The 13,747-nt window shown below is 40.8% G+C and overlaps 1 protein-coding gene across 1 annotated transcript; it reads left to right on the plus strand.

The window, feature by feature from the left end:
• Positions 1 to 487: 487 nt before the first annotated feature.
• LOC110945841 (leukocyte cell-derived chemotaxin-2-like) lies at positions 488 to 2,377 on the plus strand. Its single transcript, XM_051939720.1, has 4 exons — positions 488 to 651; positions 1,005 to 1,116; positions 1,724 to 1,881; positions 2,010 to 2,377. The coding sequence occupies exons 1-4, from the start codon at positions 627 to 629 to the stop codon at positions 2,174 to 2,176; spliced, it is 462 nt and encodes a 153-aa protein (XP_051795680.1). The 5' UTR covers positions 488 to 626; the 3' UTR covers positions 2,177 to 2,377.
• Positions 2,378 to 13,747: the final 11,370 nt, after the last annotated feature.

Here is a 13,747-nt window from a genome sequence, read left to right on the forward strand (position 1 = left end):
AATAGAATAGAATCACTTTAGGGCTGCACAGTGGAGTAGTGGTTAGCACTGTCGCCTTGCAGCAAGAAGATCCCCGGTTCAAATCCCGGCCTGGGATCTTTCTGCATGGAGTTTGCATGTTCTCCCTGCGCATGCGTGGGTTTTCTTCGGGTACTCCAGCTTCCTTCCACAGTTCAAAAATATCCATCCATCCTCTATACACCGCTTTATCCTCACTAGGGTCATGGGGGGTGCTGGAGTCTATCCCAGCTGACTCTGGTGAAGGCAGGGGACACCCTGGACAGGTCACCAGTCTGTCACAGGGCTACATATACAGACACACAATCACACTCACATTCACACCTACGGACAATTTAGAGTTATCAATTAACCTCAGCATGTTTTTGGACTGTGGGAGGAAGCCGGAGTACCAGACCGTAGTCAGTACCAGACCATAGTAAACGAGGTCACTGTGTTATCGATTTGATAACCAGATGAAGGTTCAAAGGTTTCAGCTGTAATCGGGTGAAAGTTTCAGACTTTCCTCGGTTGGGAAACAGCAAAAACTCCACCATGTGTTTGTCTGTAGCTGCTATAAAACCAGAGACAGCAGACCAACTATCAGAACCCAGTGAGGACATCTGAACATGAGGACGCTCATCTTTTTACTGGGTGAGGACCTGACTTCAGTTTGATCTCATCTGAAAGGATAAAGCAAATTCAATAATAACATTATTTAGGTTTTTTATTGATTGTTTCTTTACTCCAGAAACTGTGGCTGAAGAATTTAATGAGTAAAATGTATCCTGTTAGTGATAGACTGTGATAAAATGATATTAATAAGAAGAAGAAAAAGAAGAAGAAGAAGAAATTTGAGACATATACATATATATAGTATACGCAAATGTCTTCCAAACGTGAAGAAAATACAACAAATATTTTCAAAAATTACTGAAATGTAAAAAAAAAGAATAAAATGTATTTTTTTAAAATAACTAAAACAAAGTGTGTTTGTGTGTCTGCAGCTGTGTTGTGGGTCTGTGACGGTGTGAAGTTCGGTCAGTTGTGTAGCGGAAACCCGAACAACAGCAGGAGGACGAGGGACAGATGGGGACAAGGACACTATGGAGCCAGACGGTAACACACACACACACACACACACACACACACACACACACACACACACACACACACACACACACACACACACACACACACACACAAGTTTGGGCTCCTATCCTTGTGGGGACCTACCATTGACTCCCATTCATATCTAACCTTAACCCAGACCAAAACAATGTCTAACCCTAAAGAAACGTTTTTGCTCTTTTACTTTTTTCAGTAACAACAACATGGCCAAGAAAACACTGTTTAAACTTGTGGAGACCTCATTTTTGGTCCCCACCGTGACACAAGTCCCCACCGGGTTGTGTGTAGTCAGGTCAAAGTCCCCACCGAGTTAGCAGAAACACGCCCACACACACACACACACACACACACACACACACACACACACACACACACACACACACACAAATACATAACTAATAGGAGACCAAAAATGACAGAACTGACAAACGAAGACACACAACAACAACAACACAGACTCATGTAGAACCACACCTTATTCAGAACATTTAACAGAACTCAGTCTAAAGTAATTAACTCTGAACTCCACGTTCTACCTAAAGTTAAGTTGTAACATCTGGACAAGTCCAGCTGCTAACATCTGGGTGTCCTTCAGAGAGGACAGGGTACATCAAGGTCTGGACATCGAGTGCAGAGACGGATCGACCGTCTACGCTCCGTTTGACGTCACGCTTGACCGTAAAGTGATCGTCTACAATGACCCGGAGAACCTGAAAACCGCCATCAATGAGGGCATCCAAATGAGGGGAGAAGGTGGGTCCACCAACCCCAGTCTGGTACCGACTATGATCTGGTACTCAACCCGGTCTGGTAACGACTACGGTCTGGTAACGACTACGACTCGGTATCAATTCTATGATTGACGGTCTGTGTCTCTGCAGGTCTGTGTTTCAAGCTGTTCTACGTGAGGCCGGACAGAACCTCCGGGACGGTGAGGAAGGGGGAGCGGATCGGGACCATGCTGCCCATGCAGAGGGTCTATCCAGGAATCACCTCACACGTCCACGTCCAGATGTGCGACAGGAGCAACCCCACGGGCTACTTCTGATCCACCGTCACTGATTACAGAATGAAGTGTTCTACAAACCCAGAACCAGAGAGTTTGGAGAACGTAGAGCTGCTGAAAGAAGGTTCTGGGTCAGAGGAGAAAAGAATCATCAGAAATATTAATAACATTTAGAAAAATGTAAAAGAAATTAATGTCAGAGACGTTTTCCACAAATATGAATAAAATATCTAAAATATGGTCCATGCTGCATCTGTCTGGGTTCACTGGTGGAGGACCAGGTGGGTCAGAACGTCTTTACTGGTTCTGGACCAGTACATCTGAGTTCACTGCCCCCAAACACATTTACACTCAGATCACAGCGACACACCGGCTCGCTGTAATGCTATCCTCCTGCTCTTAAGTTCATTCATTTATTCATTTCCTTTATTTGTTTCGGAGGGACACTGCACATTAATAAACATTTTATAAAAATGTAAATGCACCCGAGTTAGCCAAAAGGCTAGTTTACATCGGCTGTCCCCCCTGCCAGAACTAAAAGGTCAGTACCTGGTAGGGAAGAGAGAAAATATACAAATGGAAAATACCATGCTGATCAACAATGAAAATACAAGGAGATACACATTAAATAACAAGCTTGATACATAGTTTCATACTGTGTGACCCAGTCTCATACTCTCTCATAGCATATATGAATAATTTACACGTTTAGTACGCTAAATTTCTACCTAACATATACATTCAGTTACTGTCATATTTAATGCTCAGGATCGGAGAAAGGGAAGACGAATTCAGGCCCCAGCGGCTGTAGGTTTCAATGTTCACATCTTTGATTATCGATTAGCCAACTCTTAAGTTTGCTTTTGAAGGAGATGTATGAGCTGGACTCTGATGCTCTGTGGGATCTTATTCCACTCTTGGGCTGTCTTGTAGGAGAACAGACTGTCCACATGAACTCTTTTGGAGAGGGGTTTTACAGTCACCTCTGACTGCTCTAGTTACAGTGTTTGTTGTGGATTGAAAGTGTATTAGGTTAGAGGGGAGGGGGGGCAGAGCGCTGACGTATCCGGAACATTAGACAACCATTTTTAAAAATAATGAGATTTTCCCAACTTAACAGCCTGTATTTTTGTAATATAGTGCAGTGATGTATGCTCTGGGTTTTTATCCAAGACTTTGAGAGCTTGTTGATACAGAGACATGAGCGGTGTGCAGGTAGTGCTGTTAGCAGTGAACCAAGTGGATAATAGAATAAGAGAAAACGTACATTTCTGCAGCTTTGGTGGTCATATGATTTCTAAGATGATGGAAATTTGCCAAAGGAAGCCTTACATTTTTACAGATTTTAGAGACGTGATTTTTTTTATTATTTAAATTTTTATTGAAGTTTTTCAAAATTACAAAAGCAACAAAACAGCACAGACTAGATTACAGCAAGATTCCACCACCTTGAAACACAAATAAATAAAGCACTTTTTGGACTCTAATGTATCTGACCCCTTAAATAAGACAAATTGGGGGCGGCATGGCTCAGTGGGTAGAGTGGCCGTCTTGTAACTGGAAGGTTGCCGGTTCGATCCTCGGCCCGTCGTACTCATGTAGAGGTGTCCCTGAGCAAGACACCGAACCCCTAATTGCTCCTGATGGGTCGTGGTTAGCGCCTTGCATGGCAGCTTCCACCATCAGTGTGTGAATGGGTGAATGTGACATATCATGTAAAGTGCTTTGGATAAAAGCACTATATAAATACAACCATTTAAAAACACATCCCATGTCTGTAAGTTTCCCTCTGATTCTGTAGCTTGGTACCAATAACTCATAGGATCATCTGTCATGGACTTAACCCAGTCCTTATAAATAGGGCCCTCAGGATTCTTCCATTTACTAAGAATTACTCTCGCAGCTAAGTTAAAGCAAATGAACTTTTAGAAACGTTCGGTAAGCAGGAACCATCTCCCAATAGACACAGCTGAGCAGAGACGGGCACATGTACCCAGCCACTTCTGCATTGTTTGAATTATTTTCCTCCAGAATGGCTGGACCACTGGGCAATCCCACATTGCATGAATAAACGTACCTTCATGACTGTTACATTTCCAACATAGATGATTCTGGAGAATACCCGTTTTGAAAAGTCGTGCAGGAGTAAAGTAAAACCGATGGAGTATCTTATGAGTCAGCTCCCTCGTGCTTCTCATGTGAACCATCCCATAGAGGAAATTATTCTAAGCCATAAGTCCTTATCTATGTCCACATTCAGATCTCTCTGCCAAACCGTTCTCAGACTCTCATTACTGTCATACGTGGCCCTAGAAGCCATTTTATAAAACAAAGAAGCTGATTGACACTTATAAAGCAGTTTAAAATAAGTCTGTACAACATTGTTGTCATACAACTGGGAGTGTGAACCAAGCAGCAGGCGTAGACAGGAGGGTGAAGTAAAATATGATTTAATTAAAGAAAACCAGAAGATAACTGAACAGAAACACTGAGTGAGGGAAGCCGGAGGAAAACAATGGAGAAGAAAAGTAAACTAATTAACAAAGGGCGGACCAGTAGGCCGAGAAGAACTAAACCAAAAGAACTGAACTAAATAGCGGGGAAGAAAACTCACAGCAGTCCAAAGAGTCCAGTGTCTGACGGGTGGCAAGGAGGGGTAGAGCAGACTGAGTTGCAGGAGGGGGTGAGAGGCAGGCAGGGAAACAGACAGAGTAATCCAAGGAGAAGCAGAGTCCAGGAAACGACATGCGGGGGACGATGAACGGAGTGCAGGATTCCAACGGAGTGCGTTCAGGTTTGGACGGAGGAGCGTGGCTGAGTCAATGAACCGGCAGCGTGTTGTGCAGAGAAGCCAGCTTAAATGCTGCAGTGATTGAACATGGAGCTCAGCTGTGCTTCCTTGGCTGAGCTTCTCCTCAGCTGAGCTCAATTAGCTGGATGAGGGGCTGGCACAGGAGGAGAGTGACAATTGTCCTGTTCAGGTAATTACTTGATTACCTCCCCTAAACTACTGCTTAATTGTAGATATTTCCAAAATTCTAATTTATCTCTCAGGTTAAATTGTGCTTTCAGGTCTTGGTATGATTTAAATATTTTATCATCAGCAAGATCTGCTAAACTCTTAATTCCCCTTGAAATCCAGGAATGCCAACAAATAATTTTTCCTCCCACTTTTATTGTCGGGTTATTCCAAAGTGAAGAATAAGATTGTTTATAAGGTCCAGACCTCTTTAGAATGCTGAGTAATTGGATTAAGATTCTGGGCTCTAAATGGAATTCTTTGTGATAAAATGTCAAATGGACTAAATGGAGCAGTGTTTTCTTGTTCAGTATTCATCCATCCCCTTTGAAGTGCCCGTGTTGTACAGCTCTACGTTTGGCAGTGCAACCCCCCCCCCCCCCCCCCCCCCCATCCCTTCTTGTTATATACAGCTTCTGCAGCTTTATCCTTGTTTTTTTGCCATTCCACAGATAATCTTTTACCATTTGATTATACTGATTAAAATATTCTGTAGGTATTGAAAGCGGGAGCATCATTATAGATAATTGAATTGTGGTGCAATAACCATTTTCACTGTATTTATCTTTCCCCACACAGTCAGATTCAACTTTTTCCACTTGTCCAGGCTATTCCTGATTTTAGACAGAAGAGGAGTCATATTAAGCTGCTTTCTGTCTGATAAGTCAGCACATAATTTTACACCTGGATACTTCATACCAGATGAGAGCCACTAGAAAGTGCCTGCGCTGACCGTAGCTGGATGACAGACTTTAGACACAGCCATGGCCTCTGATTTATGCCAGTTAACCTTATAACCAGAAATCTGAGAGAACAAGTCAACTTTATCAAGAAGAGCCTGGATAGAGGACGCTGGGTCTGACACCAAGCAGAGGATATCGTCGGCGTAAAGAAAAAGTTTGTGCTCTCTCCCAGCTGCTACTACCCCTTTAATCCTAGCCTCTTTCCTTACTGCAGCCGCTAATGGCTCAGTCACCAATGTGAACAAGATTGGGTCCCCCTGGTTTCTGCCCCTAAACAGCCTAAAAAAGGGGGAAATCAGACCATTTGTTACCACAGCTGCACTTGGTTTAGCATAAATTATCCCAATCCATCTCAAAAATTCCTTCCCGAATCCAAATTTTTCCAAAACAGGCGTTAAAAAGCTCCACTCGACTCGATCAAACGCTTTCTCTGCGTCAAGGGAGAAAGCAGCCACAGGTACATCTTTCCCATGGGTTTGCCAGATCAAATGAAAAAGCCTCCTTAGGTTGTCTGAGGAGGACCTCGCTTTAACAAAGCCAACCTGATCAGAGTGAATAATGGAGGGTAAAACTTTTTCCAGTCTCAGTGACAGGATTTTTGTAAGAATTTTAAAGTCTGCATTAACTAAGCTGACCGGATGGAAACTACCGGGATCGAGTGGGTCCTTATCTTTCTTAAGAATTAATGATATGAGGGCCTCATGAAAAGTTTCAGGGAGACATCCGGGCAGTATGAACGGGGGGTCCAGGGAGGAACGGGGGGTCCAGGGAGGAACGGGGGGGTCCAGTGAGGAACGGGGGGTCCAGTGAGGAACGGGGGGTCCAGGGAGGAACGGGGGGGTCCAGGGAGGAACAGGGGGTCCAGTGAGGGGGAAACCGGTGACGAATTGGTTGGGGAGAGCCGGAGGGGAAGGAGGATAGCGGGGATCCCGGACAGCTGGATCTTGGTGAGGGGACAGGAGAAAACAACGTAAGAGAATTGGCAAACTCAACAGATTTTACAGGAGGTTAGAGAGCGAACTGACTGTGGGGTCTTTGTTCAACACTCTGGCAGGGAGTGGAAGGATGAGCCGGTTCTTATTGCTGAGGTGTTAATCAGCGTGATGTCCCTCAGCTGTCCGGGAGCCGTGGAGGTGGTTGATTGCCTGAGTGGAGTCAGCTGAGAAGCTGACTCCACTCAGGTACCGAGCTGTAGGGGGAGAGACAGAGAGAGACAGAGACAGAAACTGAGGGACAGAGAGAGAGAGGAGAGCATGAGTGGAAGAGGAGCAGGAGAGGGAGAGGAAGAGAGGAAACAGATGGGAAAGGGGGCACTGGGGATGTCAGGTGGGAAGGATGGGGGTGAGGAGGGAGCCCTGACAGCTCATGGGTTTTAGCAGCTTTTCTATGGTGAACCTGTCTAATCACATTCACATATTGTTTTACTTCATTATAGAATTTATTCCAGTTTGGTTTCTCTTCAGCCCATTTAACTTTATGAATATATTTCCCTAAAGTGACAATCAATTGTATAAAAGTTGACTGATCTTTATTGACTACTGTTTTAACATTAAATAAGATGTCCTTTTCTCGGAGGCAGATTGTTCGCCCAGATATATCTGATATAAACTGCTGTACTTTAGTCCAGAATATCTTACTGTGCACACACAGAAAACACATGAGGAATAGTCTCTATCTCACGATCACAAAAACTACAATTATAACTGATATCTAATTTAAACCTTTGTAATGTTTTTAGCAGGATAAATATTGTGGAGTATTTTCTAAGTAACTTCTTTAATTCTATTGTTTAAACAGAACTTCTGGTCGACCAGCCACACCCTGTCCCGGTCCGTCTACCGTACAGAGTTCCAGTGAGACACAGCTGCAGCTCTTGTTTTTGGTTGGATGAGATTTCTAAGAAATTTGTTTGAGCATTTTCCCCTTATCACATCTATTTGTTCAATAAATAATTGTTTTCCTATTTTTTGAATTTGAGGGTTAAATTTAACTCCTTTAGGAGGTGAATTATCCCCCCGGGATAGCATTGGAGACAATAGTGTACTCTTTGAGTGAGACCGGGAAATTAAATTCAGTCATAAAGTCATTGTCGTTAAGGATTTGCCCCTGGTCATTAATTAGCTGATTCGTCCAAATGATTCCCTGATCAAACCACGTTTTTAAGAATAATGATTTGTTTTTGTGTTGAATACTTTCGTTATTCCAAAGGAAGCAACTGGTCGGTGTAGCAAGACTGCAAAGGCTCTGGAATTCCTGAGCTGATCAAAACTCAGATAAGCTGTCCCTCTCCAGCACTGACCAACACCCATCTCTATAGGAGGATTGAGACATTTGTATTTCTGTAGGTTTTCATTCACAGAAGGATGGAGCTCCTGTGAACATTTAAACCCCTGGAATAACTTCTTCTTTTTAAAAGACAATGACTTTCAGTTATATGCTATGGATGTTTGTTTAATGAACTTTCATGCTAAAATCCCTTTTCAGCTTTAGGAGACCCTCAGCCGGAGACGTCTCTGCATTCCACAGATCAGATAACAAGTCGTAAAACTTTATGGCAGAAGGCTGGAGTCACCCTCTCCCTCTCTTTGACTGAAACAAAGAGACTGGAACTGAACTTAAACACCTTGCCAAATTAATATTTCTGGAATGTATTTTGTGTTTACAGGATTACCAACGTCAATGGAAATCATTCATCATTAACATATCCGAAAATCAAGATTCTATCTTTCACAGAAGCTGATTTATTAATTTGTGATGTTTAACCTGATTCCTTCTTTATCTCTCTATTTAGGTTGAATGATGACCATTGTATTTACCTGTTACCAAATCTCTGACTTGTTGTTATATTTTCACTGTGATACATATTTTTAATGTCATAAACATAAACATATAGTTATGAATGAAATGATTCACATCATATGAACATATGTATTAATCTACACATTTCACTTTCACACAACTGAATATGGTGGGATAGACAGATCGTGTTTTGCGCGTTTAATATCATATTTTAATCCATTCTGGATTCCTCTTTCTTCTCTACTTTGTGAGAACAAAGAGATTCCAAATTCCACCAGACTCGCGCCTAAAAGTTCTCTCTCTCCGCCCAGGTCCTCCCCTTAGCTGGACCCACAGATAAAGTCAGCCGTAGCCCACATCATCTTACTCTCTTTCTCTCTTACCGACCCTCTCTCTTACCCCTCTCTTCCTGAGAGGCCAACCAAAGTCTCTCTCATTATTTTCTTACCTAAAGCGCGTTTTTTCTATCTTTGAAATTCCCTCACCATCTAAGTTTGTTAACTATTTATCTTTTAATATTTTTGTAACTTAAGGAGACATTTTGCTCGTTATTCGTTTTAATCTGAAGAACCGATTCAGAACCAGCATTTATTTTTCTTAATTTTGACAATTTTTCATCAACACCCATTTTTCTTGGCTAAAGCCTGAGAACCATCATTTTTAAGCACTCAGCTGAGAACTCCGGAGATCTGCTGGACCAGGTCTTTGCATAGAACCGATCAACCCGCGGCAGGACATCAAGGCTGCCATAACGACGACGCACCGCTCCGAACCCGCAGGTCCAGACCGTGTGCATAATCTGAAGGCCCCGTACGTCCCAGCCCCATGACGGTTCACTTCAATAACTCCAGCTGAGTTTGCTCTGATTCCATTCTATGGGTGATGTACTAACCGCTTGGTCATTTAATTCATTTAATCAATTTATTCTTTTACAAATCATTAGAATTCTTAATCCAAATTACCGATTACCTCGTCAGGTTAGCTCTGGCTAATCCTCACCATATTTCCTTCTCTCTCACACACTCCCACATTCCACACATGCACACACCACACACACACTCCCACATTCCACACATGCACACACCACACACACACTCCCACATTCCACACATGCACGCACACACACACATGTAGTCCTACACATACACACACACACACACACCATATCTACATTGTACATAGTTCACTTGTAATTATTTTCATAGAATAGTTAATAAATACCTCATTATAGACCAAACTACAGTCTTGTGTTTCTTTGTGTAGAATGTGGTCAATTTAAACGAGGATTCAAGACTTTTTGATATGAGATTGATCAACATTTTTATGAATATTAATTTTTTTATTAATATTAAATTTTTCCCTAGAAATCTAGGGTGGTGCCCCAATTATTAATAACGAGAGCTATAAATCATAACGTAGTACCGCTACATCGGTGAGAAGCCCCGCTTGTAAATCATCCTCCAGGAGAGTAATGCCTGTTTGTGAAAGTTTGACAAAGCAAGAGGGACTCTGTCAATCTTTTAATTACATTTTAGTAAAAAGTTAATTCCTCCTACCTGGTCAAACAAATATTTAGGAATAGTGTTCCAAATATTCACCTTCTCTTTTAACAAACGGCATAAAGAGTTAATTTTAAATGTATTATTCAGTAATTGGAAAGAGAGTGCTTCAAGCCCCCCAATTCCCTTCTTGTTACACACAATATCCTTCTTTAGGTAATGTACTTTGTTCTTCCAAATGAACTCAAACAGAATACGATCTAATTTTGTTCGTACCTTTGATGGCATCTCCATTGCCAAAGAAAGATAAACAGACCGTGATTTTCCTTCTGCTTTAGCTAAAAGTGTCCTACCGTATATGGACAGATCTCTCATTAACCACATTTCAAACCTATTTGTTATTTGGCTAATAATTGGCTCAAAATTAAGTGTACATCGATCAGTCTGGTTTTTGTCAACAATTACCCCCAGGTAAGTCACTCTAGATTTAACAGGAATATCATGTATCTGTTGTTCTACACACTTCTTCAATGGCAATACCATGGATTTGCCCACATTCACATTCAAGCCAGAAACATTTGAAAAAACTCTAATACACTCAACAACTTTATCTATTTCTCTATGATTCTTAACAAAAATGGCAGTGTCATCTGCTAGCTGGGAAAGCTTAAAGTAACTCTCAAACGCTTGAATACCTTCAAAGTTAAATTTCTTAATATGAACATTCATTATTTGTGTTACCAACAAAAAGAGAAAAGGACTTAAGGACAGCCCTGCCTTATCCCTCTATTTATGCAGAATCTGGGTGAAGTTCCATGAGCCAATTTTACTGAGCCGTTTCCTCCTTTATAAAGTGTCTGGACAACGTTTAGGATGCGGTTTCCAAAGCCAAAAATATTAAGTGTTTTGAGCTGAGCTGCTAAGCCATAGACATATATACGTAGACGTCTCATTGCCTGCGGCCGCCCACTCCAGCGGTGTGCCTGCAGCGCCTCTATCTTGGATCGGGGCCACTCGCTCCTACAATGCATTACTTCCATAGAGGAATGATGTGCTTATACAATTAAAGTTGTCAAAAATCGCTCAATTCTCAAGCAATTTTGACGGAGTTTGCTTGTAGCAAACGCCAGACATGCTAGATAGATAGATATAGACAGATATAAAAAAAAAACAAACAAACAAACAGAAAACATTCAGATGTGCTCAGGTTTTTATTAACTTTACATTTACAGCTTTACATTGCATTGGAGTACAATTATTATTTTTGTATTATTGTACTACTACTGTATTACTGTTATTGCTATTCATTTAATTATCATTATATTCCTATAATATTGTATGATTATTGTTTATTATTTTTTTTACATTACAGTTACTGGTATTATTATTATGATTATTATTATTATTATTATTACTACTATTATAATTACTCTTACTATTACTATTATCATTATTATTATTAGTAGTAGTAGTAGTATTACTACTACTATTACTATTATATCAATTATTGTTATTATTACTATTATTACTGCTATTATTACTATTATTTTTAATCGTTATTATTATTATTATTACTGTTATTATTACTACTATTACTATTATATCTATTTGTATTATTATTACTATTATTACTGCTATTATTACTATTATTTTTATCGTTATTATTATTATTATTACTACTATTACTATTATATCACGTGTATAAATCACGTTCTTTGGGAAAGCTTAAACATGTGAGAAAAGTAGCCAGAGATAAAGAATTGTCTACAACAAAAATAATTCCATCATCAATCAGGGCTATTATTAGATCTATCAGATGCTGTATTCTAACCCACCAATTACTGCAGTAAGTCTGTTTTTTTCTTTGTAACAGGCTGATGCTAGGAACACTAGATTCATAACATCGAATTTTAAACAAAAAATTGTCTCAGATCAGTTATTTTACCGGTAAGCAGCTGTGTAATACACAGGATGATGTAGAGAGCTGTTAGATCATGGGTAGAAGCCAGACACGGAGCTGAGGGGTTCTATCCGTCTTGTCTGCGTTTATTTCACTCTAGCTATGACAACCTGCTAACATTATTCCTTACATACATCTTACCTGTGAAAAGTAATCCCACGAGCTCTTGTTTCTTTACAGCGCTCATTAGAGCATCCATAGGCTGAACAGAAGTCCAGCATCTTCAAATAACTATGCTGGAGTCAGAAGGAGATAGTGTGTAGCTTAAGTATTGAGTGGCAAAAACAGCATTGTAAAAAATATCCGAGCAGCTTGTATAGTAGCTACACGTGTGACGTTTCTAAAAAATCAGTTTGGCAATCGGTTCAAAATTCAGGGAATAATTCCACTTTGAGATTCAGCAGTACCTCTTGCCTCCATAGATGTGTATGCACCGCTGCCTCCACTGGCCCCGTTTCAAGATGGCGGCGCTGTAAGCACGCCTCTCGACAGCCTACGAGGCGTCTATGTATATATGTCTATGTGCTAAGCTGCCTGCCTGGCTAAATACTGGAGCTATGTCGAAAATTCATTTCTCCATCACTCACATGTATGAAATGACATGAAAACAGACCCCAGGTTGAAAAAATGAAGTTCCTCTTTAGGAAGAGGAGCCCTCAGACAGAGGTGAGTATTGTGTTCAAACTCTTGCTCTAGTTTTTCAGCAGCAGTGGTTAGGGACTTCAGGTCCAAAGCTTTTTTCAGTGTATTCAGAATACACACTGCAGTCCCTTGCTTTGTACTGGAGCAATTGTAAATACTGAAAATCCCACCACTCATTTAGTAGAGCTGTAACAGTTCACCTAACCTGTGGTTTAGTTCAAACCTCGGTTTTCAAAACTACTAAAGAAATGTTTTGAAACTGTCGTTGTTTCTCTCTCTGGTGTCCATGATGTGCAGGTGAAGGAGAAAATGTCCGTGACACTGACTTTCTTTAAAAGTATTTTATTAAAGGAAAGAGCAGCATCAGTACAGACAGAAGCTGCCTGGAAGGAGCCGGCCAATTGAATCCTCCTTGCTGGACAATGACCAGTAATCAGGTTTTATAGGTTTTAACATGTAAATGAGTACAACATATGGTTATTTATTGTCTAACACATGGGAAACAAGTGAGGAGCATCCCCAAACAAACCCCCTGTGTCTACAACAGCTGAAGAATCCCTAAATCAGTATTTTAGACAGAAGAACCCTCATAAAAACACCTCCAACAGGGCTCTGTAAACAGGAGAACACTTTCCCATGGCATGGGTAGAATATAATGCAGATTCCATCTGTGGTCAGAGACACCAGAGCAGACACTGCATCTCCTTTCAAATGCTATAACAAACAAAACAGATTCTATACTACTAACTTATTAAGTAATACATGTAACAGATCAGATACCACATATTTCCCCCCTTTGAGGCTGACAGAGCCTCGAAAAGTACAAAAACATCAAGTACATAAAGGTCACATACAAAATGCTAATGACATGTCCATTCTGTCCGTACTGATTACAACCTAAAGTTAACAATATTATAAATTTGTAGATTAATGTGAGAGCAAAAACCTGCC

The sequence above is a fragment of the Acanthochromis polyacanthus genome, chromosome 19, assembly GCF_021347895.1.
Source record: "Acanthochromis polyacanthus isolate Apoly-LR-REF ecotype Palm Island chromosome 19, KAUST_Apoly_ChrSc, whole genome shotgun sequence".
Taxonomy (NCBI): domain Eukaryota; kingdom Metazoa; phylum Chordata; class Actinopteri; family Pomacentridae; genus Acanthochromis; species Acanthochromis polyacanthus.